Below are 27,929 nucleotides of genomic sequence, written 5' to 3'. Positions count from 1 at the left end.
AGGGGAGGGGAAGGGGGAGCGGAGAGGGAGCAGAGGGAAATGGGGAAGGTCAGTCTGGGAAGGCCTCTTGGAGGAGGTGAGCTCTCAGGAGGCCCCCATGGGGCTGACGGTCTTCATAGTAGCGCTTAACAAACACCAACATTATTATGATTATTCATCCCCATTTGACAGAGATGTTCTTCCCCTTGACTCTGTTTATCGCCATCGTTCTCGTCTGTCCGTCTCCCCCGATTAGACCGTGAGCCCGTCAAACGGCAGGGACCGTCTCTATCTGTTGCCGACTTGTTCATCCCAAGCGCTTAGTCCAGTGCTCTGCACATAGTAAGCGCTCAATAAATACTATTGAATGAATGAATGAAACTGGGGCCCGGAGAAGTGAAGTAATAATAATGTTGGTATTTGTTAAGCGCCTACTATATGCCAAGCACCATTCTAAGCGCTGGGGTAGATACAGGTTCATCAGATTGTCCCACGTGGGGCTCACAGTCTTAATCCCCATTTTACAGATGAGGGAACTGAGGCACCGAGAAGTTCAGTGACTTGCCCAAAGTCACACAGCTGACAGGCGGAGGAGCCGGGTTTAGAACCCACGACCTCTGACTGCTAAGCCCGGGCTCTTTCCACTGAGCCACGCTGGCTCGAGGCCACACAGCAGACACGTGGCGGAGTTGGGATTAGAACCCATGACCTGTGGCTCCTACGCCCTGGTTCTGGCCACTAGGCCAAGCTGCTCCTCCCTCTCCCTGCCCCCTCCCTCTCCTTGCCCCTCCTTTTCCTTGCCCCTCCCTCTCCTTGCCCCTCCTTTCCCTTACCCCTCCCTGGCCCTCCCCCCGCTCCCCTGCCCTCTGCCCCCTGCCCCCCGCTCGGGGCATCGGCTGCCGGACTGGGTTTCGGGGGGTCCCGGGGGTCCCCGCCCCCCAGTCTCTCTCTCTCCCCCCCCCCGGCCTGGGCACCGGGATCCCCCGGCCGGACAGACGGACGCCATGGGGGCGCAGTGCCGGGTCCGGGGGACGAAATGCCAGTTGCTGGCCACCTGCTTCTTCGTCCTGGTACCCATCGAGGGGGGCCGGGGGGCTCTGAGAGGGATCCAGGGGGTCCAGGGGGATTTGGGGGGCTCTGAAGGGGTCTCGGGGGTCAGGGGGGGTGGTGGTTTGGCTGGTCCGGGGTGGTCTGGGGATCCAGGGGGCTCTGGGGTGGGGGGCGGGAAGCTTGGGAGTCTGGGGGCTCTGGGGAGGTCTGGAGGGGTGTCTGGAGGTTGGGGATCCGGGGAGTCCAGGAGGTTTTGGGGGTCGGGGGGCCTGGGAAGGTCTGGAAGGTCCAGGGGAGTCTGAGGACCGGGACTTGGGGGGTCCAGAGGGCTCTGGAGGGTCTGGGGAGGTCGGGGATCTGGGGGGTCCATGGAGTGTTTTGGGATCAGAGTGTCCAGGGCGGTCTGGGGGCCGGGGATCCGGGGGGTCCAGGGAGCTTGAGAGGCTCGGGAGTCTGGGGGCGGGGATCTGGAGGTTCCAGGGAGCTCTGGGGGGCGGGGTGGGGGGCTCAGTGGTCCGGAGGGGCTCAGGGGGTCAAGGATCCAGGGGTCCGGGTGCTCTGGGGGCGTCCCGGGAGCTCAGAAGGCCTGATGGAGTGGAGCTGGGGTGGGGGGCGGTAAACCGGGGGGGCTGAGTTGGGGAAGGGCAGAGAGATGAGGAGGGAGACCGATAGGAGTTGGGGGGAAGGGGAAGATGGGGGGGACGGGACCGGACCCCCGGGTGTGAGGCCGCCCCATCCACCGGGCCAGACAGGGCGTGCTTGGGGAGAGCTTTATCAGGGAAACTCAGGCCTGCCGCTTGCGGTCATCTCCGGAGCCCCTCCCAACCCCCCAACGTGGGTGGGCGGGTGAGGAGCTGGGATCCCTTCCCCCCGCCACCGACTCACCAGGGTTGGGGTCTTCTGGGGCTGGACATGGAGGGGTAATCATAATAATCCTGCTATTTGTTAAGCGCTTACTATATTCCAAGGACTGGTCACAAGCGCTGGGGTAGATACAAGGCCATCAGGGTGGACACAGTCCCGGTCCCACATGGGACTCCACAATCTCCCTCCCCATTTTACAGACGAGGGACCTGAGAAGTGAAGTGACTCGTCCAAGGTCGCACAGCAAAGTGGCGGAGGTGGGATTAGAACCCAGGTCCTTCTGGCTCCCAGGCCCGGGCTCTACCCACTAGGCCACGCCGCTTCTCGCTGATACCCAGGGCGGTAGGAGCGCTCGGTGTCAGCCGGCCTGCCTGGTCCGGGCAAGGGCAGGGGGTGGGCTTTGGGATCCTCCTTCCCCTTCCCTCTTCCCCCACCCCCCGCCTGGGAGAAGGGTAGGGATCGGGAATCTTCCCGATTATCCATTTATCAGATGGAGTCTGGCCTCGGTGCAGGGGGCTGGACCTGGTGACCCCCGGGGGGATCCCCCTTCCAGAACCCTAGGACGTTGGTACAATCAATCGTATTTATTGATCACTTTCTGCAGGCAGAACACTAAGCTCTTGGGAGAGGACAACGAAAGGATAAAACAGACACATTCCCCACCCTCAACGCGCTCCCGGTCCAAAGGGTTGGATACCTTAGACACCGAGGTTCCCTCCCGCTTGGGGTCTCTTTGTGTGTCTCTCCCTCTAGACTGTGAGCTTGTTGTGGGTAGGGAATGTGCCCGTTTGCCGTACTGTCCCCTCCCACGTGCTTAGTACAGTGCTTTGCACAGAGTAAGCGCTCAATAGCTACAATTGAATGAATGAGTGAACAATAAAGACGATTGTAAGTTCGCTGTGCGCTCAATAAATATGAATGAATGAATGACCAGTAAATACAATTGTATGCTTATTGTGGATAGGGAATGTCACTTTTTTTTTGTTGCGTCATACTTTCCCAAACGCTTAGTACAGCGCCCCACACAGTAAGCGCTCAATAAATATAAATGAATGACTGAGTGAATAGTAAATACGAATGTATGCTCACTGCGGGCAGGGAATGTCGCTGTTTGTCGTTTTGTCGTACTTTCCCAAGTGCTTAGTCCGGTGCTCCGCACACGGTAAGGGCTCAATAAATACGATTGAATAAATGAATGATTGAATGAATGAATGTCTCTGACGATGTCTCTGTGGGCGTCTCTCCCGCAGCTCCTGGGCCTCTCTGTGGCCATCCTCACCGTCATCACTCGCTCGGGCGCTCACTTCACCGTCCTCAGCCGGGCCTCCGGGGACGGCAGCCCTTACAGAGTCCTGCACTCGGCCGGTGAGTGCTCGTTCAATCCTATTTATTGAGCGCTTACTGTGTGCAGAGCACTGTCCTAAGCGTCGGGGGCTGGGAAGGGGCGGGGGTCCTCCCCAGAGCCAGGCATCCTGTCCTTGGCCCACCTCTAGAATGTGCCAAATTGTCTCGTGGCACAGCTGTGGCTCCAAAACTAATAATAATAATAATGATATTTGCTCATTCATTCTTTCAACCGTATTTTTTGAGCGCGTACTCTGTGCAGAGCACTGTACTAGGCGCTTGGAAAGTGCAATGCAGCAATAAAGAGAGACGATCCCTGCCCACACGCTTATTATATGCCAGTTAGTGGACTAAGCAGTGGGGTGATGCACGAAATCGGGTTGGACACCGTCCCCGTCCCACGTGGGACTCACGGTCTTCATCCCCATTTTACAGATGAGGGAACTGAGGCCCCGAGATGTGAAGCGACTTGCTCAAGGTCACATAGCAGTCAAGCGGCGGGGCGGGGATTCGAACTCGTGTCCCTCTGACCCCCAGGTCCGGGCTCTAACCACTTGGCCATGCAGCTTCTCGGGTGATCAAGTCTGTCCCAGCCCGGCAGCCTTGGGACGGGAGAGAGAAAGGGATCAATCATACAATCGGTGTCCTATTGATTGAGCACTTTTAAATATGATTTTTTAAAAAGCGTTTATTATGTTTTAAGCTCTAGGGTAGGTACCAGTTGATCAGGCCGGAGACAGACCCCGTTCCACGTAGGGCTCACAGCCAAATAGGAAGGAGGACGGTAAACACGATGCTCAGTCGTATTTATTGAGCGCTTTCTGTGTGCAGAGCACTGTACTAAGCAACTGAGGGAGTACAATATAATATCTGCTGTGTGACCTTGGACACCGAGGCCTTCTCTGGGCCTCAGTGACCTCTCTGTAAAATGGGGATTAAAAGTGTGAGCCCCACGTGGGTCAACCTGATTACCCTGTATCTCCCCCAGCGCTTAGGACAGTGCTTGGCACATAGTAAGCGCTTAACAAATACCATCATTATCATCATTATTAATACAGCAGAAACATTTCCTGTTCACAATGAGCTTACAGTCGGGGCAGGGGGGGAGACGGACGTGAATAGATATAAATAAATGAGAGATGTGGACAAAAGCGGTGCAGGGCTGGGACGGGGGGGATGAAGAAAGGGAGCGAGTCCGGGCGACGCAGAAGGGAGGGGGAGAAGAGGAAAGGAGGGTGCAATCAGGGAAGGCTTCTTGGAGGAGATAGGACTTTAGTAAGGCTTTGAACAGAGGGGAGGGAGGGAGATGGGCAGAGAAATAGTTTTCACGCCGGGAGGTGGGGTGTGTGTGTGTGTGTCTGTGTATTTTGAGGTGAGGGCCAAGGGAGAAGGGGGGGGATTTAGGAGAGGAGGTCGGGGGGAGGCTCCGGCCTGGGGTGAGGAGTTGGAATTTTCCCTCCCCGTTAGTCCGCGACCCCTATTTGGGACAGAGACTGTGTCTAATCTCATTGCGTGCCATAGATGTTTTAAAAAATCTATGGAGAAGCAGTGTGGCCTAATGGAAAGAGCCTGGGCTTTGGAGTCAGAGGTCATGGGTTCGAATCCCAGCTCTGCCCCTTGTCAGCTGTGTGACTTTGGGAGGTCACTTAACATCTCTGGACCTCAGTTCCCTCATCTGTAAAATGGGGATTAAGACTGTGAGCCCCAAGTGGGACAACCTGATAACCCTGTGTCTCCCCCAGCGCTTAGCACAGTGCTCTGCACATAGTAAGCGCTTAACAAATACCAACATTATTATAGATGGAGAGTTAAGCACAGTGCCTGGCACAAAGTTTAACAAATTCCGCAGTTATCATTACCGCGACCGTAAGCTCGTCTTCTAGACCGTAAGCTCGTCGTGGACGGGGAATGTGTCTGTTGACTGTTCACTCCATCCAGTCGTATTTATTGAGCGCTTCCCGTGTGCAGAGCACGGTCCTAAGTGCTTGGGAGAGTCCACTACAACAATAAACAGTTCTATTGTCCTCTCCCGAACACTCAGTACAGTGCTCTGCGCACGGTCAGCGCTCAATAAATACGATTGAAGGACTGGCTGGGAATTCCCACCCCTTGTTTTGGGGCAGGGGTCGGACCCTCTGCTCTTCCCCCTTCCCCTCGGCACTGTGCTCATTTATTTGCTATTGTTTTAATGAGATACTGAGCCCCTTGATTCTGTTTATTGCTATTGTTCTTGTCCGTCCGATTAGACCGTGAGCCCGTCAAAGGGCAGGGACTGTCTATCTGTTGCCGATTTGTCCATTCCAAGCTCTTAGTCCAGTGCTCTGCACATAGTAAGCGCTCAATAAATACTGTTGACTGAATGAATATATATTATTTATTACCCTATTTATTTTATTAATGAGGTGCACACCCCCTTGATTCTATTTAACTTGATGATGTTGCCTTGTTGTGTTCTGTTTTGCTTTGCTGTCTCCCCCGTTTAGACCGTGAGCCCGTCGTCGGGCAGGGATGGTCTCTATCTGTGGCCGAGTTGTCCATCCCAAGCGCTTAGTCCAGTGCTCTGCACATAGTCAGCGCTCAATGAATGCGATTGAAGGAATGAATGGGGTTCCCTCTTCTCCCCGGGGGTGGGGGGTGGCCTTTACAGTCCCACACCCCCCCGGAAACTGGCAAGGGAGGGAGGGGGAGATAACTGGGACCACAGGGAGGCCGCTAACCCACAAGCTCTCCCACCCGGCTTTGCTCGGGACCTTATCGGAACTGGGGGTTTGAGGGGCCGGGGAGGGGAAGAGCCCCCAGAAGGGGAAGTTGGAACTTTTGTGGGCAACTGGGAGGGACTGGGGGGGCCGGGCTGGGGAGAGGAGAGCCTGGGGAAAGAGGAAGGGGTATGTGGGTGCCCACCAAGGTGCCCGGGGCCGATACCCCTCGCCCCCGCCCTCCGCACCGTGTTCACGCCTGTAATTTATTTATTCATCCATCCGGTCGTATTTACTGAGCGCTTACTGTGTGTAGAGCGCTGTAATAATAATAAGAATGTTGGTATTTGTTAAGCGCTTACTATGTTCATTCATTCAATATTGAGCGCTTACTATGTGCAGAGCACTGTACTAAGCGCTTGGAATGGACAAATCGGTAATAGGGACAGTCCCTGCCCTCTGACGGGTTTACAATCGAATCGGGGCCGAGCACTGTTCTAAATAAGCGCTGGGGGAGATCCAGGGTCATCAGGTGGCCCCACGTGAGTCTCACAGTTCATCCCCATTTGACAGATGAGCTCACTGAGGCACAGAGAAGTGAAATGACTGGCCCACAGTCACCCAGCTGACAAGTGGCCGAGCCGGGATTCGAACCCATGACCTCTGGCTCCCAAGCCCGGGCTCTTTCCACTGAGCCGCGCTGCTTAGGAGCGCTCACTACAACAATAAACCCATGCATTCCCTGCCCACGAGTTTGCAATCTACGTCCGTCTTCCCCTCTAGACTCTAAGCTCGTCGTGGGCAGGGAATAATGGTGGTATTTGTTAAGCGCTTGATACGTGTGCAGCACTGTTCTAAGCGCTGAGTGGGGGGGATACAAGGTGATCAAGGTGTCCCACGTGGGGCTCACGGTCTTCATCTGTAAAATAGGGATTGAGCCTGTGAGGAGTCAGAAGGTTGTGGGTTCTAATCCTGGCTCCGTTGAGAAGCAGCGTGGCTCAATGGAAAGAGCCCGGGCTTGGGAGTCAGAGGTCATGGGTTCTAATGCCGGCTCTACCACTTGTCAGCTGGGTGACTTTGGGCAAGTCATTTCACTTCTCTGTGCCCCATCCTGGGTATCCCGCCACGGCTCCCCTCTTGATCGCTCCCTCTCTCTCCTTCCCCCCCGACTCCAGCCTTCTACCTGGGGACCTGCCTGGCCGGATTGCTGGGCCTGGGAGCTGTGCTGAGCGCCGCCGGGACCGTGAGGGAAGCCGCGGGTCTCGTGGCCGGGGTGAGTAAGCACTGGTAACCACCGGGCACCTGGAGGAGGGTGGTCATCGGGAGCAAGGGGCCCTGGAAGCCTGGGTTTCCCCCCACAATCAACTCCCCTTCTAAGACAGTGTAGCCTAGTGGGTAGAGCCCGGGCCTGGCAGTCAGAAGGACCTGGGTTCTAATCCCAGCTCTGCCACTTGTCTGCTGTGTGACCTCTGTTGAATCATTTCACTCCTCAGCCTCAGTTCCCTCCTCTTTAAAATTGGGATGAAGACCGTGGGCCCTATATATCAGTGGAAAGAGCCCGGGCTTGGGAGTCAGAGGTCATGGATTCTAATTCCGGCTGCACCACCTGTCAGCTGTGTGACTTTAGGCAAGTCACTTCACTTCTCGGTGCCTCAGTGACCTCATCTGGAAAATGGGGATGAAGACTGTGAGCCTCACGTGGGACAACCTGATGACCTTGTATCTCCCCCACTGCTTAGAACAGTGCTCAGCACATAGCAAGCGCTTAACAAATACCAACATTATTATTATTATTTATTTGTATTGATATCTGTCTCCCCCACCCCCGACTGTGAGCTCGTTGTGGGCAGGGACTGTCACTGTTTATTGTTGTATTGTACTTTCCCAAGTGCTTAGTACAGTGCTCTGCATGCAGTAAGCACTTAATAAATATGATTGGATAATAATAATAATAATGTTGGTATTTGTTAAGTGCTTACTATGTGCCAAGCACTGTTCTAAGCACCGGGGTAGATTCAGGGTCATCAGGTTGTCCCACGTGAGACTCGCAGTCTTAATCCCCATTTTACAGATGAACTGGATGAATGAATGGATGTGGGACAGGGACTGCATCCAAACCGATTTGCTGGTATCCACCCCAGTGCTTAGTACAGTGCCTGGCACATAGTAAGCACTTAACAAATACCATCATTATCATTATTATTAATATTATTACGCAGCATTCACTGAGGGGCAGCATGGCGCAGTGGCTAGAGCCCAGGCCTGGGAGTCAGGTCATGAGTTCTAATCCTGTCTCTGCCACTTGTCTGCTGAGTGACCTCACTTCACTTCTCTGCCTCAGTTCCCTCATCTGTAAAATGGGGATGAAGACTGTGAGCCTCATGTGGGACAGGGACTGTGTCCAACCTGATTAGCTTGTGTCAATCCCAACACTTAGTACAGTGCCTGGCACATAGTAAGCGCTTAACCAATACCACAATTATTATTACTATGATTATCATTCCTATTCATCCTCCCCCGCGTCTCCTGAAAGTGGTACGCTCCCCCACGTTCCGTGAAAGTGGTATGTGCCCCCCCCCGCGTTCACTGAAAGTGGTACGCTCCCCCAGACAGTGATAGGCTCCCCCGTGTTCTGTGAATAGTGGTACGCTCCGCCGCGTTTCCCCGACGATGGTGGGCTCCCCCGCGTCCCCTGAAGGTGGTACGTTCCCCCGGCCGTTGGCGGGGAAAGGGACCGGAAGTCGCGTTTCTCCAGGTGGCCGCCAGGGGGCGCCACGGTCCCCGCAAGGAAACTCGGGGCGCCATCTTCCCCCACCCCCACCCCCTTCCAGGGAGCCCCTTTCTAATAATAATAATGATGATGGTATTTGTTAAATGCTTAATAATAATAATGTTGGTATTTATTAAGTGCTGACTCTGTGCAGAGCACTGTTCCAAGCGCTGGGGGAGATACAGGGTCATCAGGTTGTCCCACGTGAGGCTCCCAGTCTTCATCCTCATTGTAATAATGTTGGTATTTGTTAAGCGCTTACTATGTGCAGAGCACTGTTCTAAGCGCTGGGAGAGATACAGGGTCATTAGATTGTCCCACATGGGGCTCACATTTTTTAATCCCCATTTTTTACAGATGAGGTAACTGAGGCACAGAGAAGTTAAGTGATTGCCCACAGTCACCCAGCTGACAAGTGGCAGAGCCGGGATTCAAACCCATGACCTCTGACTCCCAAGCCCAGGCTCTTTCCACTGAGCCATAATGCTTCTCTACAGATGAGGTCACTGAGGCCCAGAGAAGCGAAGGGACCTGCCCACAGTCACACAGCTGCCAAGTGGCGGAGGTGGGATTCGAACCCATGACCTCTGACTCCCAAGCCCGGGCTCTTGCCACTGAGCTGCGCTGCAGCACTGGTCTAAGCGCTGGGGTAGATTCATGGTCATCAGGTTGACCCACGTGAGGCTCACAGTCTTCATCCCCATTTTGCAGATGAGGGAACTGAGGCCCAGTGAAGTGGCTTAGCCAAGGTCACACTGCAGACAAGTGGTGGAGACGGAATTAGAACCCACGTCCTCTCCCAAGCCCGGGCTCTTTCCACTAAGCCATGCTGCTTTCTGGTGCTGTGCTATATGCTGGGGGCCATCTCCTGCCCCATAGGCTGTATCTCCCCCAGCGCTTAGAACAGTGCTTGGCACCTAGTAAGCGCTTAACAAATACCAACATTATTATTATTAGGCTCTGCTGGGGCAGGGGGTGCAAGAAGACAGAGATGGACTAAGAGAAGTATCGTGGTTCAGTGGAAAGAGCCCGGGTTTGGGAGTCAGAGGTCATGGGTTCTATTCCCACCTCCGCCGCTTGTCAGCTGTGTGACTTTGGGCAAGTCACTTCACTTCTCTGGGCCTCAGTGACCTCATCTGTCAAATGGGGATGAAGCCTGTGAGCCCCATGAGGGACAACCTGATCACCTTGTATCCCCCCAGCGCTTAGAACGGTGCTCTGCGCATAGTAAGCGCTTAACAAATACCAACATTATTATTATGAAGAGACAGACTGAGGTGGAGAGACAGGGAGGCAAGTGTGAGGTGGAGAGACAGGAAGACTGAGGTGGAGAGGCAGGGAGGCAGCTGTGAGATGGAGAGACAGGAAGGCCATGAGGTGGAGAGACAGGGAGATAGACGAGGTGGAGAGACAGGGAGATAGACGAGGTGGAGAGACAGGGAGGAAGGCCATGAGGTGAAGAGACAGGGAGCCAAGTGTGAGATGGAGAGATAGGAAGACTGAGGTGGAGAAGCAGGGAGGCAGCTGTGAGATGGAGAGACAGGAAGGCCATGAGGTGGAGAGACAGTGGTAGACTGTGAGATGGAGAGACAGGGAAGCTAGTTGTGAGGTGGAGAGACAGGGAGAAGACTGAGGTGGAGAGACAGGAAGGCAGCCATGCGGTGGAGAGGCAGGGAGGCCATGAGATGGAGAGACAGGGAAGCTCGTTGTGAGGTGGAGAGACAGGGAGGAAGGCCATGAGGTGGAGAGACAGGGAGGCCATGAGGTGGAGAGACAGTGGTAGACTGTGAGATGGAGAGACAGGGAAGCTAGTTGTGAGGTGGAGAGACAGGGAGAAGACTGAGGTGGAGAGACAGGAAGGCAGCCATGCGGTGGAGAGGCAGGGAGGCCATGAGATGGAGAGACAGGGAAGCTCGTTGTGAGGTGGAGAGACAGGGAGGAAGGCCATGAGGTGGAGAGACAGGGAGGCCATGAGGTGGAGAGACAGTGGTAGACTGTGAGATGGAGAGACAGGGAAGCTAGTTGTGAGGTGGAGAGACAGGGAGAAGACTGAGGTGGAGAGACAGGAAGGCAGCCATGCGGTGGAGAGGCAGGGAGGCCATGAGATGGAGAGACAGGGAAGCTCGTTGTGAGGTGGAGAGACAGGGAGGAAGGCCATGAGGTGGAGAGACAGGGAGGAAGGCCATGAGGTGGAGAGACAGGGAGGCCGTGAGGTGGAGAGACAGGGAGGCAAGTGTGACGTGGAGAGACAGGAAGACTGAAGTGGAGAGGCAGGGAGGCAGCTGTGAGATGGAGAGACAGGAAGGCCATGAGGTGGAGAGACAGTGGTAGACTGTGAGATGGAGAGACAGGGAAGCTAGTTGTGAGGTGGAGAGACAGGGAGGAAGGCCATGAGGTGAAGAGACAGGGAGCCAAGTGTGAGATGGAGAGATAGGAAGACTGAGGTGGAGAAGCAGGGAGGCAGCTGTGAGATGGAGAGACAGGAAGGCCATGAGGTGGAGAGACAGGGAGGTAGACGAGGTGGAGAGACAGGGAAGCTAGTTGTGAGGTGGAGAGACAGGGAGAAGACTGAGGTGGAGAGATAGGAAGGCAGCCATGCGGTGGAGAGGCAGGGAGGCCATGAGATGGAGAGACAGGGAAGCTAGTTGTGAGGTGGAGAGACAGGGAGGAAGGCCATGAGGTGAAGAGACAGGGAGCCAAGTGTGAGATGGAGAGATAGGAAGACTGAGGTGGAGAAGCAGGGAGGCAGCTGTGAGATGGAGAGACAGGAAGGCCATGAGGTGGAGAGACAGGGAGGTAGACGAGGTGGAGAGACAGGGAAGCTAGTTGTGAGGTGGAGAGACAGGGAGAAGACTGAGGTGGAGAGATAGGAAGGCAGCCATGCGGTGGAGAGGCAGGGAGGCCATGAGATGGAGAGACAGGGAAGCTCGTTGTGAGGTGGAGAGACAGGGAAGTTCGTTGTGAGGTGGAGAGACAGGGAGGAAGGCCGTGAGGTGGAGAGACAGGGAGGCCGTGAGATGGAGAGACAGGGAAGCTCATCATGAAGTGGAGAGACAGGGAGGCCATGAGATGGAGAGACAGGGAGGTAAGCTGTGAGGTGGAGAGACAGGGAGGAAGACCAGGAGAGACTGAGGTAGGCTTGAGTGGTGCAGAGACAGGGATGCTGGCTGCGAGGTGGAGAGACAGGGAGGTAGGGAGATAGAGGAGCTAGTTGTGAGGCGGAGAGACAGGGAGGAAGGCCGTGAGGCGGAGAGACGGGGAGGCAACTGTGAGGTGGAGAGATGGAGGCAGCTGTGTGGTGGAGACAGATTATGAGCTGGAGAGACAGGGAAGCTAGGTGTGAAGGGGAGAGACAGGGAGGAAGGCCGCGAGGTGGAGAGACAGACACAGATATAAAGAGGAGAGCATGGCCTAGTGGCTAGAGCCCAGGCCTGGGAGTCAGAGGTCGTGGGTTCTAATCCCAGCTCCGCCACTTGTCTGCTGTGTGATCTTGGGCAAGTCACCTAACTTCTCTGCACCTCAGTTCCCTCATCTGTAAAACGGGGATTAAGACCGTGAGCCCCAGGTGATACAGGGCCTGTGTCCAACCCGATTATCTTAAATCCATCCCAACGCTTAGAACAGTGTCTGGCACATAGTGGGTGCTTAAAAAATACCATAATTATTATTATTATTATTGCTACTAGAGCAGGGAGAGGTAGAGCAGAGACAGACAGACTGGGAGAAATGGAGAGAGGCAGACAGAGACAGGGAGAGATGGTGTCTGGAGAAAGGGCCAGAGCCCTCGCCTCTCCTCCAGTCCAAACTTGGAATTTGTTTGGAAAAACTCCGGGAGTCCTGAGAAATCTCCCAGGAGGGGGAAGGAGGACAGGGAGTGATAATAATGTTGGTATTTGATAGGCGCTTACTATGTGCCTAGCATTGTTCTAAGCACTGGGGAAGATACTGGGTCATCAGGTTGTCCCACATGAGGCTCACAGTCTTCATCCCCATTTTCCAGATGAGGTAACTGAGGCCCAGAGAAGTGAAGTGACTTGCCCACAGTCACCCAGCTGACTGAGTCACGGAATAGATTGGAGTCAATCAATCAGTCAGAGAACTAGAGAAGCAGCATGGCCTAGTGGACAGAGCCCAGGCCTGGGAGTAGGAAGGACCTGGGTTCTAATCCTGCCTCTGCTACTTCATTCATTCCTTCATTCAATCGTATTTATTGAGCGCTTACTGTGTGCAGAGCACTGGACTAAGTGATTGGAATGTACAATTCGGCAACTTGTCCGCTGTGTGATTATGGGCAAGTCCCTTCACTTCTCTGGACCTCCGTGACCTCATCTGTCAAATGGGGATGAAGACTGCGAGCCTCACGTGGGACAACCTGATGACCCTGTGTCTACTCCAGAGCTTAGAACAGTGCTCTGCACATAGTAAGCGCTTAACAAATACCAACATTATTATTATTATTATGAGATAAACGTTAAGTGCAGTGGGGTGAGGTGAATAAACGGGACAGATCGAAAGGCCAGGGTGACATAGAGGGGAGTAAGTGGAGAGGAAATGAATCTGGGAAGGCCTCTTGGAGGAGATGGGATTTTAATAATCCACCAGTCAGTCCATCGTATTTATTGGGCGCTTACGGGGTGCAGACCACTGTGCTAAGCTCTTGGGAGACTACAATATAGCAATGTATCAGACTCATTCCCTGCCCACAATGAGCTTACAGTCTAGAGGATGATTTTACAGCCTGTCCAACGGGATTATTTTTTGTGTGTGTACCCTGGCGCTTAGTGCAATGTCTGGCACATAGTAAGCGCTGAAGAAATGCCATTAAAAAAATGAAATGAGGCTTTGAAGGTGAGGAGCGTAATGGTTTGTGGGATACGAAGGCGGAGGGAGTTCTAGGCCAGAGTGGGAGGATGTGAGCTTGTCGGGAGGATAGATGAGATGGAGATAAAGATCGAGGTTGGTGGTGGAGGACGCAAGTGTGCGGTCTCAGCTGTGATAACAACAACAATAATAATTCTGGTATCTGTTAAGCGCTTACTATGTGCCAGGCACTGTACCAGGCGCTGGGGTGGATCCAAGCAAATCGGGTTAGACACTGTCCCTGTCCCATGGGGGGCTCGCAGTCTCAGTCCCCATTTTCCAGATGAGGTCACTGAGGCCTAGAGAAGTGAAGTGACTTGCCCAACGTCACTCTCCATGGGCTGGGTGGGGTTTGAGGAGAATGGGGATGGGAGGGGAAGTAGGTTTTAGGAAATAATAATCATCGCGGTATTTGTTAAGTGAGAAGCAGCGTGGCTCAGTGGAAAGACCCCGGGCTTGGGAGTCAGACGTCATGGGTTCGAATTCTGGCTCTGCCTCTTGTCAGCTGTGTGACTGTGGGTGAGTCACTTCACTTCTCTGGGCCTCAGTTCCCTCATCTGTCAAATGGGGATGAAGACTGTGAGCCCCACGTGGGACAACCTGATGACCTTGTATCTACGCAATGCTTAGAACAGTGCTTGGCACATAGTAAGCGCTTAACAAATACCAAAATTATTATTATTATTAGTAAGTGCTTAACAAATGCCACAATTATTGTGATTAACCCAGGTAATAATAATAATAATGGTGGCATTTGTTAAGCGCTTACTATGTGCCGAGCACTGTTCTAAGTGCTGGGGGGATACAAAGCGATCAGGATCTCCCACGTGAGGCTCACAGTTTTAATCCCATTTAACAGATGAGGTCACAGAGGCCCAGAGAAGTGAAGTGACCTGCCCACAGTCACCCAGCTGGCAAGCGGCGGAGCCGGGATTCGAACCCATGACCTCTGACTCCCAAGCCCGGGCTCTTCCCACTGAGCCCCGCTGCTTCTTTTGCGGAAAGTAACAAAGAAGCGCCCCTCCGTCCCCCCGAGTGATCCGGACCCCCCCCGTCCCGTGGCCCCAAGAAACCTCGACCCCCATGGTGTCCCCCGACTAACTCCGCCGTCCTCATCTGTCGCCGTCCCCTCTGCCCCTCCAGGGTTTCCTGTGCTTCGCGCTGGTGTTCTGCACTCTGATCCAGGTGGCCTTCTGGAGACACACCAACCGCAGCCAGGTGGGCGTCTCTCCCCCGCCGGGGCCGGGGGGTCCCGGGGCTGGGGGTCCCGAGGCCCCAGAACGCCCGCCTCGGGGACCGCGGGGCCTGACGTCCAGGCTCGTTCCTCTCACCCTCCGTCTCCCTCTTTAGCGCCTAAGCAGGAAACCTGTCTACCAACGCTGCATTTTTGGACTAGGGGTTAGAACCCGGGTTCTAATCCCGGCTCTGCCACGGGTCTGCTGTGTGACCTTGGGTGAGTCGTTCCACTTCTCTGGGCCTCAGTTCCCTCAACTGTAAAATGGGGATGAAGACCGTGAGCCCCACGTGGGACAGGGACTGGGTCCAACCTGAGGAGCTCGGATCTTGTAGAGAAGCAGCGAGGCTCAGTGGAAAGAGGCCAGGCTTGGGAGTCAGAGGTCATGGGTTCTAATCCCGGCTCAGATGCTTGTCAGCTGGGTGACTTTGGGCAAGTCACTTCACTTCTCCAGGCCTCAGTTCCCTCATCTGTAAAATGGGGGTGAAGACTGTGAGCCTCACGTGGGACAACCTGAAGACCTTGTATCGCCCCAGTGCTTAGAACAGTGCTTGGCACATAGTAAGCACTTAACAAATGCCATCATCATCATCATCATTCTCTGTGCCTCAGTTACCTCATCTGTAAAATGGGGATTGAGACTGTGAGCTCCATGTGGGACAACCTGATCACCTTCTATCCCCCCAGCGCTTAGAACAGTGCTTGGCACCTAGTAAGCGCTTAACAAATACCACAGTTATTATCATTATTATTCGAGTTGGGGGAGACAGACACCATTACAAATAAATTAAATGATTGATCGAGGACTTAAGGGCTGTGGTGTCTTGTCTTATGCAGCGTGGCTTAGTGGAAAGAGCCCGGGCTTGGGAGATAGAGGTCATGAGTTCTAATCCTGGCTCCACCGCTCATCAGCTATGTGACCTGGGGGAAGTCACTTCACTTCTCTATGTCTCAGTGCCCTCATCTGTCAAATGGAGATGAAGTGTGAGCCCCACGTGGGACACCCTGATGACCTTGTATCTCCCCCAGCGCTTAGAACAGTGCTTGGAACATAGTGAGCGCTTAACAAATACCATTATTATTACACTGTCGACAAGCGATCCCACGGCCCACGTCCTTCTGCACACGTTCTGGGGGTGGATCCAGAGAGTTTTCTTGGTCAAAATCGGGAAGCGGTTGACCATCGCCGCCTTCCGCGCCATCGGTTCGAGTCTCCGCCCTCGACTCCGTCCCGGGCCGCCGCTGCCCGGCACAGGGGAATTTTGACTTGTGGCAGAGCTGGCGGCCGCTCGCTAGCCACTGGCCGGGCTGGGAATGGAACGGACAGGCCTCTGCTTGCCTCTCCCTCCCGTAGCCGAGACTGGAAGCTCTCCAGGTGCGATAATAATAACTGTGGTGTTCATTCATTCAATAGTATTTATTGAGCGCTTACTAGGTGCAGAGCACTGGACTAAGCGCTTGGAACGGATAATTCGGCACCAGCCAGAGACCATCCCTGCTAGAGCACGGGCTTGGGAGTCCGAGGTCATGAGTTTGAATCCCGGCTCTGCCACTCGTCAGCTGTGTGACTGTGGGCGAGTCACTTCACTTCTCTGGGCCTCAGTGACCTCATCTGGAAAATGGGGATTAACTGTGAGCCTCACGTGGGACAACCTGATGACCCCGTATCTACCCCAGCGCTTAGAACAGTGCTCGGCACATAGTAAGCGCTTAACAAATACCGACATTATTAATGACGGGCTCACGGTCTAATCGGGGGAGACGGACGGACAAAAACAAGACAACTTAATCACGATAAATAGAATCAAGGGGATGGACACCTCATTAACAAAATAAATAGGGTAATAATATATGCAAATGAGCAGAGTGCTGAGGGGAGGGGAAGGGACCGGGGAGGAGCAGAGGGAAAGGGGGGAAAAGGGGCTTAGCTGAGGGGAGGTGTTGTTCAAGTGCTTTCTGTGTCCCAGGTACTGTACTAAACGCTGGGGTGGGTACGAGCAAATCGGGTCGGCCACGGTCCCCGTCCCACGTGGGGCTCACGGTCTCCGTCCCCATTTTATAGATGAGGTAACTGCGAGACAGAGAAGTGAAGTGACTTGCTCAAGACCACAGGGCAGACAAGAGGCGGAGCTGGGATTAGAACCCATGACCTCTGACTCCCAGGCCAGGGCTCTTGACAGAGGACTTGGAAAAGCACGATACAACAATAATGATAATGTTGGTATTTGTAAAGCGCTTACTATGTGCCGAGCACTGTTCTAAGCACTGGGGTAGATACAGGGTAATCAGGTTGTCCCACGTGAGGCTCACAGTCCTAATCCCCATTTTAGAGATGAGGGAACTGAGGCCCAGAGAAGTGAAGTGACTTGCCCACAGTCACCCAGCTGACAAGTGGCAGAGCCGGGACTCGAACCTGTGACTTCTGACTCCCAAGCCCATGCTCGTTCCACTGAGCCACGCTGCTTCTATAACCAAGACGTTCCCTGCCCGCAATGAACTTAGAGTCTAGAGAAGCAGCGTGGCTCAGTGGCAAGAGCACGGGCTTGGGAATCAGAGGTCATGGGTTCGAATCCCGGCTCTGCCACTTGTCAGCTGGGTGACTGTGGGCAAGTCACTTCACTTCTCTGGGCCTCAGTTCCCTCATCTGTAAAATGGGGATTAACTGTGAGCCTCACGTGGGACAACCTGATGACCCTGTATCTCTCCCAGCGCTTAGAACGGTGCTCTGCACATAGTAAGCGCTTAACAAATACCAACATTATTATTATTATTATAAAAGGTTAACCTTGACGACTCACCTCCGACCCCGGCCCCTCACGACCCCCCGGCCCACCCTAAATCCCCGCCTCTGAGTTGCTCGTTGTCGACATCTCCCTCTCCCCATCTCTCTATCTCTCTCCGCTTCTGTCTCTGCATCTCAGTCAGTCTCTCTTGTCTTTCTGTCTCTCCATCCCTGCGGTTCTTTTTCCCCGTGTGCCCACCCTCCACTTCTCCTCAGCGCTTAGAACAGTGCTTGACACATACTGAGCGCTTAACAAGTACCCTCATTAGTCCTTGTTTCTCGCTCTCGTCGGTTTTTCAGTTTTTACCCGTGCCTCATTATCTTTCTGGGTATCTCAGCCCCCATCTCTGTTTCAGTTTCCGCCTCTCCCCACTTCCCGTCACCGATAATGGTTCTGTTTTTTGCCAACGTCCCGTGGGGTGTCACCCTCTGCCCCCCGGCCTCCGTGTTCTCTGCTCGCTGAGAGAAGCCAGCCTCGCCGTAATCGTAAGAATTATGGTATTTGTTAAACGCTTACTATGTGCTGGGATGGATACAAGCAAATTCATTCATTCAATCGTATTTATTGAGCGCTTACTATGTGCAGAGCACTGTACTAAGCGCTTGGAACGTAGAATTCGGCAACAGGTAGGGACCATCCCTGCCCAACGACGGGCTCACGGTCTAAACGGGGGAGACAGACAGCAAAGCATAACAGAACAAAACAAGTAGTCTGGCGTAGATATCATCAAGATAAATAATAATAATAATGATGGCATTTGTTAAGCGCTTACTATACGCAAAGCACTGTTCTAAGTGCTGGGGGAGATACAAGGTGATCAGGTTGTCCCCCGTGGGGCTCACAGTTTTCACCCCCATTTTCCAGATGAGGTCACAGAGGCCCAGAGAAGTGAAGTGACTTGCCCACAGTCACCCGGCCGACAAGCGGCGGAGCCGGCATTCGAACCCATGACCTCCGACTCCCAAGCCCGGCCTCTTTCCACTGAGCCACGCTGCTTCTCTAATGAATCTGAATAGAATCATAGAAATATACACATCGTGAACGAAATAGAGTAACGAATAATATATACAAATATGCACAGTGCTGAGGGGAGGGGAAGGGGGAAGAGCAAATCTGGTTGGATCCAGTCCCTGTCCCACGTGGGGCTCACAGTCTCCTTCCCCATTCTACAGATGAGGGAAGTGAGGCCCAGGGAAGTGAAGCGATTTGCCCAGGGTCACACAGCAGGCAATGGCAGAGCCAGGATTAGAACCCATGACCCTCTGGCTCCCAGGCCCGGGTTCTAGCCGCTCCACCGTGTTGCTTCCTCTGTTTCCAGGAGCTTCTCCGCTCCTTTCCATCGAATTTAAAGCCGTCCATCCCCTGGTCCCCGCCTACCTCACCTGGCCGCTCTCCTCCTCGAACCCGGCCCGCACACTCCGCTCCTCTAATGCCCACCTTCTCCCCGTCCCTCCATCTCATCTCTCTCGCCGCCGACCCCTCGCCCACCTCCTGCCTCTGCCCTGAACCCCCTTGCTCCATAAATCCGACAGACAATGACTCTCCCCCCATTCAAAGCCTTTTTGAAGGCCCACCTCCTCCCAGAGGCCTTCCCTGACTGCGCCCTCCTTTCTTCTCCCTCTCCCTTCTGCATCGCCCTCGTCCTCGGATTTGCCCCCTTTATTCATCCCTCCCTCAGCCCCACGGCTTTAATTATTTATATTAATGTCTGTCTCCCCCCGAGACTGTAAGTTATTGCGGGCAGGGATTGTGGCTAATAAATAATTATTATTTATAACGCTGGGGTAGATACAGGGTCGTCAGGTTGTCCCACTTGGGGCTCATAGCTAATCCCCATTTTATTCATTCATTCATTCATTCATTCAATAGTATTTATTGAGCGCTTACTATGTGCAGATGAGGTCACTGAGGCCTCCGCCACGTGTCTGCTGTGTGACCTTGGGCAAATCACTTCACTTCTCTGGGCCTCAGTGACCTCACCTGTAAGAATGAGGATTAAAAACTGTGAGCCCCACGTGGGACAATTTGATTACCCTGTATCCACCCCAGCGCTTAGAAGAGTGCTTCGCACATAGTAAGCACATAGAGAAGCAGCGTGGGTCAGTGGAAAGAGCCCGGGCTTTGGAGTCAGAGGTCATGAGTTCGAATCCCAGCTCTGCCACTTGTCAGCTGTGTGACTGTGGGCAAGTCACTTCACTTCTCTGGGCCTCAGTGACCTCATCTGGAAAATGAGGATTAAGACTGGGAGCCCCACGTGGGACACCCTGATTCCCCTGTGTCTACCCCAGCGCTTAGAACAGTGCTCTGCACATCGTAAGCGCTTAACAAATAACAACATTTTTTTTTTAAAAGCGCTCAACAAATACTGGGCAGGGATGGTCTCTGTTGTCGAAATGTTCATTCCAAGAGCTTAGTAATAATAATAATAATAATGTTGGTATTTGTTAAGCGTAGTACAGTGCTCTGCGTGCAGGCGTAGTGCAGTGCTCTGCACATAGGATGCGCTCAATAAATACTATCGAATGAATGAGATACCGCGATTATCATTAATTAAGGATTATTAATCACTATTAATCGCTAATTAGCAACAATCGATATTGTGTGGCTCAGTGGAAAGAGCCCGGGTTTGGGAGCCAGAGGTCATGGGTTCTAATCCCGACTCCGCCGCTTGCCAGCTATGTGACTTTGGGCAAGTCACTTCACTTCTCTGTGCCTCAGTTACCTCATCTGTAAAATGGGGATTAAAACTGTGAGCCCCAAGTGGGACCACCTGATCACCTTGTAACCCCTCAGCGCTTAGAACAGTGCTCTGCACATAGTAAGCGCTTAACAAGTACCACATTATTATTATTATTATTGCTATTAATAATCCCTTCCACGCCCCCTGCTGGCCGCCCCACGAATCTCGCCATCCCCGGAGAGCCGATGGGCGGGGGCCGGGGAAAGGGGGCGGGGCCGGTGAGTGGGCGGGGCCTTGACGTCACTTCCGGTGAACGCGGCCTGCAGTTCCAGAGGGTGGCCAGAAGGGGGCGGGAGGGGCGCGGGGCGGTGGCCAGCGGAGGCGGCCTTCTAGCCAGGGGGCAGGCTGGGGGAGGGGGAGGCTCAGGGAGGTCGAAATGGGACTGTTAATCATGATCGTAATAATGTTAAATGGCATTTCTTAAGATTGTCTCTATTGCTGAACTGTAGCATGGATACTAATCATCATAACGATGGCATTTCTTAGAGGTCATGGGTTCGAATCCCGCCTCCGCAGCTTGTCAGCTGTGTGACTGTGGGCCAGTCACTTCACTTCTCTGGGCTTCAGTGACCTCATCTGCACATAGTAAGCGCTCAATAAATACTAGTGAATGAATGAATGAATCAAATGGGGATTAGCTATGAGCCCCAAGTGGGACAACCTGATGACCCTGTATCTCCCCCAGCGCTTAGAACAGTGCTCTGCACATAGTAAGCGCTTAACAAATACCAACATTATTACATTATTTTTCTCTGGGCCTCAGTCCCCTCATCTGGAAAATGGGAATGAAGACTGGGGCGCCTCACGTGGGGCAACCTGATGACCCTGAATCTACCCCTGTGCTTAGAACAGTGCTCTGCACATAGTAAGCGCTTAACAAATACCAAACAAATACCATCATTATTTTTAAGTGCTCATTAGGTGCCAAGCACTGTTCTAAGCACTGCAGTAGATACCAGATAATCAGGTTGTCCCACGTGGGGCTCCCAGTCTTCATCCCCATTTGACAGATGAGGTCACTGAGGCCCAGAAAGTGAAGTGACTTGCCCAAGGTCACGCAGCCGCCAAGTGGCGGAGCCGGAATTAGAACCCACGATCTCTGACTCCCAAGCCCGGGTTCTTTCCACTGAGCCACGCTGCTTCTCATAATTGTAATGGTATTTGTTCAGTACCTACTCTGTGCCAGGCACTGTACTAAGCGCTGGGGTGGGTACAAGCGAGTCAGGGTGGACACGATCCCTGTCCCACGTGGGGCTCACCGTCTCCATCCCCATTTTTCAGATGAGGTCACTGAGGCCCAGAGAAGTGAAATGACTTGACCGAGGTCACACAGCAGACAAGTGGCAGAGGCAGGATTAGAACCCATGACCTTCTGACTCTCAGGCCCAGTCTCTACCCACTACACGGTGCTGCTTCTGAGGCGGGGGCCGCTCTTCCCTCTGAGCCCTGGGGGATGGGGTCATCCGGGGTTCGTGCCAGGGTCCCGCCCGGCTCTGAGGGGCGCGGCGGGGTGTGTGTCCGCAGGTGGAGGACGCTGTGCTGGACGCCTACGACCTGGTGTATGAGATGGCGATGAGGAACAGTTCGGGCGGGCTGCGGCAGCTGGAGGCCATTCACGACACGGTGGGTCGGGGAGGGAACGGTGGCAGGGGCCTGGCCTGAATGACCTCTGCAGGAGTGGGGGCGGGGGCAGGATTCTGGGCTGGGGGACTGAGGACTCGGGTTCGAGTCCCCTCTCTACCCCAGGTCTGCTGTGTGACCTCGGGCAAGTCACTGAACCTCTCCGGTTGCCCATCCACCTCCGCATCAAACAGCAGATGAGCGGTTTTAAAGCACTGGGGATCAGCTCACCCCCCTCCTGCTTTAACTCCCCCATTTCCTACTCATAATAATTATGATATTTGTAGGCGCCTAACTATGTGCCAGGCACTGTACTAAGCGCTGGGGTGGAGACAAGCAGATGGGGTCGGACACAGTCCCTGTCCCACGTGGAGCTCCCAGTCTCCATCCCCATTTTCCAGATGAAGGAACCGAGGCCCAGAGAAGTGAAGTGACTTGCCCAAAATCACCCAGCTGACATGCGGCGGAGCAGGGATTCGAACCCACGACCTCTGACTCCCCAGCCCGGGCTCTTTCCGCTGAGCCACGCTGCTGTACTCTCCTGAACGCTTAGTACGGTGCTCTGCACACAGGGAGTGCTCGGTAAATAGGAGCGATTGACTGGTGTCAGCTGTAAAATGGGGATACGACTGTACGGTACTTCATTCATTGAGTCGTATTTATTGAGCGCTTCTTTCATTCTGCTGGGCGACTTGCCCAAGGTCACCCAGCGGACGAGCGGCAGAGCCGGGATTAGAACCTTCTAGACTTGTTTTTGTCCGTCCGCCTCCCCCGATGAGACTGTGAGCCCGTCGTTGGGCAGGGATGGTCTCTCTCTGTTGCCGAATTGTCCATTCCAAGCGCTCAGTACAGTGCTCTGCACATAGTAAGCGCTCAATAAAGACGATTGAATGAATGAATGAATGGACTGTGAGCCCGTCGTTGGGCAGGGATGGTCTCTCTCTGTTGCCGAATTATCCATTCCAAGCTCTCAGTACAGTGCTCTGCACATAGTAAGCGCTCAGTTCAGTGCTCTGCACATAGTAGAAGCAGAAGCAGCGTGGCTCAGTGGAAAGAGCACGGGCTTTGGAGTCAGGGCTCGTGAGTTCGAATCCCAGCTCTGCCACTTGTCGGCTGTGTGACCTTGGGCGAGTCACTTCACTTCTCTGTGCCTCAGTTCCCTCATCTGTAAAATGGGGATGAAGACTGTGAGCCCCACGTGGGACATCCTGATTCCCCTGTGTCTACCCCAGTGCTTAGAACAGTGCTCGGCACATAGTAAGCGCTTAACAAATACCAACATTATAGTAAGCGCTCAATAAATACGATTGGATAAATAGACTGTGAGCCCGTGGTTGGGTTGGGATCGTCCCTGTTGCCCAAGCGTACTTTCCAAGCGCTTAGGACGGAGCTCGGCACAGAGTAAGCGCTCAATAAATACGAACGAACGAACGAACGAACGAATGAATGAATGAATGAATGAATGAATGAATGAATGAAGCCAGGTCCTTCCTCCTCCCGGGCCCGGGTTCCATCTTAGGAAACGAGGCCTGCGGGGATTGAGGAAGGGGCAAGGGGGGGGTCCCCAGTTTTCCAGGGAAAGGGTCCCGTCCAACCCTGGGAGCTGCGGGGCCGGGAGCCCCCCCTCGGCCCGACCCCGGCCCCCCGCTGACGCCCCCGCCCGTGGTCCCCGGCCCCCCACCCCGCAGTATCTGTGCTGCGGGAAGAATTCGCCCTTCGGTGGCCCCGGGAGCCTGGAGAGGGACTTGTGCCCGGGGGCAGGAGCCCCGGCAGGAGGAGGACCACCGAGCCCGCCGGGAGGACCCCCAGGAGGAGGAGGAGCCACGGGGAAGGTAAACCATCCATCCATCCACTGCGCGTCCGGAGGGGCAGCTGGACGGTCTCAGCAGGGCCCACGTGCCCGCAGACTCACCCGCATTCACACCAACGGATGTGTGTAAGAGAAGCAGCGCGGCTCAGTGGAAAGAGCCCGGGCTTGGGAGTCGGAGGTCATGGGTTCGAATCCCCGCTCGGCCGCTTGTCAGCTGGGTGACTTTGGGCGAGTCACTTCCCTGGGCCTCAGTTCCCTCATCTGGAAAATGGGGATGAAGACTGGGAGCCCCACGGGGGACAACCTGATCACCCTGTAACCCCCCCCAGCGCTTAGGACAGTGCTTGGCGTATAGTAAGCGCTTAACAAATACCACCACTTGCCTACCCACGTGCACATGCACGTTCATCCATTCAATAGTATCGACTGAGCGCTTACTATGCGCAGAGCACTGGACTGAGCGCTTGGAATGGACAATTCGGCAACAGATAGAGACCGTCCCTGCCCGTCGACGGGCTCGCGGTCTGGGCACGTCCCGGTTCTCTTGGAAAGCAGCGTGGCTCAGTGGCAGGAGCCCGGGCTTGGGAGTCAGAGGTCATGGGTTCGAATCCCGGCGCCGCCGCTTGGCAGCTGGGTGACCTTGGGTGAGTCACTTCACTTCTCTGAGCCTCAGTTCCCTCATCTGGAAAATGGGGCTGAAGACTGTGAGCCCCACGGGGGACGACCCGATGACCTCGCATCTCCCCAGCGATTAGAACAGTGCTTTGCGCATCGTAAGCGCTGAACAAATACCAGCATTTATTTTATTTATTCTCTCCCGGGCCAGGACTGCCTCCGGGAGATCAGACGCTTCCTAGCGAGACACGTGAGCTTCGCCTCGGCCCTGCTCGCCATCGCCCTCGGATTCATGGTAACCCCGCGCCCTCCCGCCGCGCCCCTCTGCCCCTTCTCTGCCCCTTCTCTGCCCCCTCTGCCCCGCCCACTCCCCCCTCCTACCCCAAACAGCCCCTCTCGCCTCCGTTGGTTGGGCGGGTGGGTCGGGGTCCTCCCTTCTCTCCCACCCCCGGGTGGCCCGGCAGACCAGAGCAGGGGATGGCCGTCCGGCAGACCGGCCCCTACCCTCTCTGGCCCGGCCTCCACCCCCCGCCCCACTCCCCAGCCCCCCCAAACCCGGGAGAGACCCCCCCCAAACCCGAGAGGGACTCCTCCAAACGCGGAAGAGACCCCCACCCCCCCAAACCTGAGAGGGACTCCCGCAAACCCAGTGGATGGCCAGCAGTCAGTTGCGTTCATTCATTCCATAGTATTTATTGAGCGCTTACTATGTGCAGAGCACTGGACTAAGCGCTTGGAATGAACGAGTCGGCAACAGATAGAGACCGTCCCTGCCCTTTGACGGGCTCACGGTCTAATCGGGGGAGACGGACAGACAGAGACAGTAGCAATAAATAGAATCGAGGGGATGAACATCTCGTTAAAACAATAGCAAATAAACAGAATCGAGGCGATGTACAACTCATTCACAAAATAAATAGGGTGATGAAAATATATACAGTTGAGCGGACGAGTACGGTGCTGAGGGGAGGGGACGGGAGAGGGGGAAGAGCAGAGGGATGGTTTACCTGGAGGCGGGGGATGGACTTGATGACCTTTAGGAAGATCTGGGCTTCTCTTGGGAGGGTCGCCGACCCCTCACTTCTCCCGGTTCCCGGGTCCGTCTTTGGATCTCTCTAATAATTTTCATCATAATAATGACGGTATTTGTGAAGCGCTTACTAGGTGTCGAGCACCGTTCTAAGCGCTGGGGTAGATACAGGTCACCAAGTAGCCCCGCGTGGGGCTCCCGGTCTTCGTCCCCATTTTATATATATATAAAATATATATAATATAGATGGGGTAACCGAGGCACAGAGCAGTGAAGCGACTTGGCCAAGGTCACCCGGCAGGCGAGCGGCGGAGCCGGGATTAGAACCCACGTCCTGGGACTCCCAAACCCGGGCTCTTGCCACTAGGCCATGCTGCTTCTCTCTGCCTAGAGCGTGCGAGTTCCGTCCAGTGCTCTGCACCCAGTAAGCGCTCGATAAATACGATTGAATGAATGAATGAATGCCTGTGCATCTGTTGTCTGTGGGTCCGTCCGCTGCTCGTCCGCTCCGCGTCTGCCTGCCTGGCGCCTGCAGTCAGTGTCTACGAGGAGCAGCGTGGCTCAGTGGCAAGAGCGCGGGCTTGGCAGTCAGAGGTCGTGGGTTCTAATCACCTGAGAAGCAGCGTGGCTCAGTGGAAAAAGCCTGGGCTTTGGAGGCAGAGGTCATGGGTTCGAATCCCATCTCGGCCACTTGTCAGCCGTGTGACTGAGGGCAAGTCACTTCACTTCTCGGTGCCTCGGTTCCCTCATCTGTAAAATGGGGATAAAGACTGGGAGCCCCACGTGGGACAACCTGATTCCCCTGTGTCTACCCCAGCGCTTAGAACAGTGCTCGGCACATAGTAAGCGCTTAACAAATACCAACATTAATCCCGGCTCCGCCGCTTGTCAGCTGGGCGACTTTGGGCAAGTCGCTTCACGTCTCTGGGCCTCAGTGACCTCATCTGTCAAATGGGGATGAAGACGGTGAGCCCCACGGGGGACAACCTGATCACTTTGCATCCCCCCGCAGAGCTAAGAACGGTGCTTTGCACATAGTGAGCGCTAAACAAATGGGAAGCAGCGTGGCTCAGTGGAAAGAGCCCGGGCTTGGGAGTCAGAGGTCATGGGTTTGACTCCCAGCTCTGCCACTTGTCAGCTGTGGGACTGTGGGCGAGTCACTTCACTTCTCTGGGCCTCAGTTCCCTCATCTGGAAAATGGGGATTAACTGGGAGCCTCACGTGGGACGACCCGATGACCCTGGATCTCCCCCAGCGCTTAGAACAGTGCTCGGCACAGAGTAAGCGCTTAACAAATACCAACATTATTATTAATGAATGCCAACCTTCTTCTTCTTATTATTATTAGTAAGCGCTTCACCAATACCATCGTTATTATTCTCATTTCTGTTCCCTCCAGGTTTACGAGCTGCTCCTCACCTCCTTCCTCTGCTTCGCCATCCGCTCCCACAGCAGACTGGACCGCAGGGGCAGATACGTCCTGGCCAAGGGGTAAAAGTGCCCAACGCCCCGTGGACCCCCATGGCATCCACCCCCACCTCCCCGCCGGGCACCTCGAGGCCGGCGGGGTTCGGCCGGAGCGTTCGTGGCCCGCAGCTCCGCTCGGGCGCTTAGAACAGTGCACGGACTAAGCGCTTAATAAATACCATTATTATTCTCTCCTAATTCGGGGGTCGGGGGGCGGGGAGGGGGTCTACGTGCGAGCCCTTGTGTGTGTCCTTTCTCTTTTGAGAAGCGGCGTGGCCTAGTGCAGAGAGCCCGGGCGGCGGAAGGTTCTGGGTTCTAATCCCGGCTCCGCCACGTACCCGCTGTGTGACCTAGGGCGAGTCGCTTGGTTTCTCCGGGCCTCAGTGTCCTCATCTGGAAGAGGGGGCTGGAGACCGTGAGCCCCACGTGGGACTGGGACCGGTTCGATTGGCCTGTATCCCCCCCCCCCGGCGCTTAGTACAGCGCCTGGCCCATAGTAGGCGCTTAATAAAGACCACAATTATTATCGTTGTTAGTGACGAACCCAATAATCAACCCCTGGATAAGAGAGCGGTGATTTCAGCTGGAGTTGAGCCCGGGGGCTTCTCCCCCAGCCCCCCGATTCCCAAAAGGGGGAAGGGGAGACAGCTGTTTCCCAAGCGACCGGTCCGGGGTCCCGGGAGGGGTCAGCTTGAGGTCAGCGTGCAGGACAAGCGCGAGACCCTGCAGCAGCAGCGTGGCCGAATGGAAGGCGCACGGGGTTAGGAGTCGGGACACCCGGCTGGAAATCTCGTCTGCTGTGTGACTTGGGGCAGGGCTCTCGACTTCTCTGGGCCTCGGTCTCCTCATCTGCAAAATGGGGGTGCAATGCCTGTTGTACTGCAAGCCCCGTGGCGGGCGGGGACCGAGTCCGACCTGATCGTCCCGTATCTGCCTCAGAGCTTGCCACGTAGTAAAGCCTTAATAAATATCGTTATTAACGTGGTTTTTATTACTTTGAATAGGAACAAACACCACGATTATATTAATTAAGAGCCAGGACCCGGCCTCTGGTGCCAGCGTGGCCT

At 54.6% G+C, this 27,929-nt stretch overlaps 1 protein-coding gene across 2 annotated transcripts; it reads left to right on the top strand.

Annotated features, from left to right (window-relative positions):
- The first annotated feature begins 869 nt into the window (after positions 1-869).
- On the top strand, positions 870-27,060 carry TSPAN32 (tetraspanin 32). 2 transcript variants are annotated; one of them, XM_029059463.2, is made up of 8 exons: positions 870-1,049; positions 3,144-3,258; positions 7,109-7,206; positions 14,707-14,781; positions 21,845-21,943; positions 23,629-23,772; positions 24,577-24,660; positions 26,795-27,060. In XM_029059463.2, exons 1-8 carry the CDS (start codon positions 984-986, stop codon positions 26,888-26,890), a joined length of 777 nt encoding a protein of 258 aa, XP_028915296.1. In that variant the 5' UTR covers positions 870-983; the 3' UTR covers positions 26,891-27,060. The 2 variants fall into 2 exon arrangements, with proteins under 2 accessions (XP_028915296.1, XP_039767274.1); XM_039911340.1 differs by lacking the exon at positions 23,629-23,772.
- Positions 27,061-27,929: the final 869 nt, after the last annotated feature.

The sequence above is a fragment of the Ornithorhynchus anatinus genome, chromosome 3, assembly GCF_004115215.2.
Source record: "Ornithorhynchus anatinus isolate Pmale09 chromosome 3, mOrnAna1.pri.v4, whole genome shotgun sequence".
Taxonomy (NCBI): Eukaryota; Metazoa; Chordata; class Mammalia; order Monotremata; family Ornithorhynchidae; genus Ornithorhynchus; species Ornithorhynchus anatinus.
Note: the sequence above shows the minus strand (reverse complement) of the source record. Positions and strands in the feature narration are given on the sequence as shown.

Bases quoted from the DNA above. Each gene is read 5' to 3' on its own strand.
- TSPAN32 (XM_029059463.2), top strand. From the start codon at position 984: ATGGGGGCGCAGTGCCGGGTCCGGGGGACGAAATGCCAGTTGCTGGCC. The intron at 21,944-23,628 runs GTGGGTCGGGGA...CCCACCCCGCAG, and splicing joins TGGAGGCCATTCACGACACG to TATCTGTGCTGCGGGAAGAA. The intron at 23,773-24,576 runs GTAAACCATCCA...CTCCCGGGCCAG, and splicing joins GAGGAGGAGCCACGGGGAAG to GACTGCCTCCGGGAGATCAG.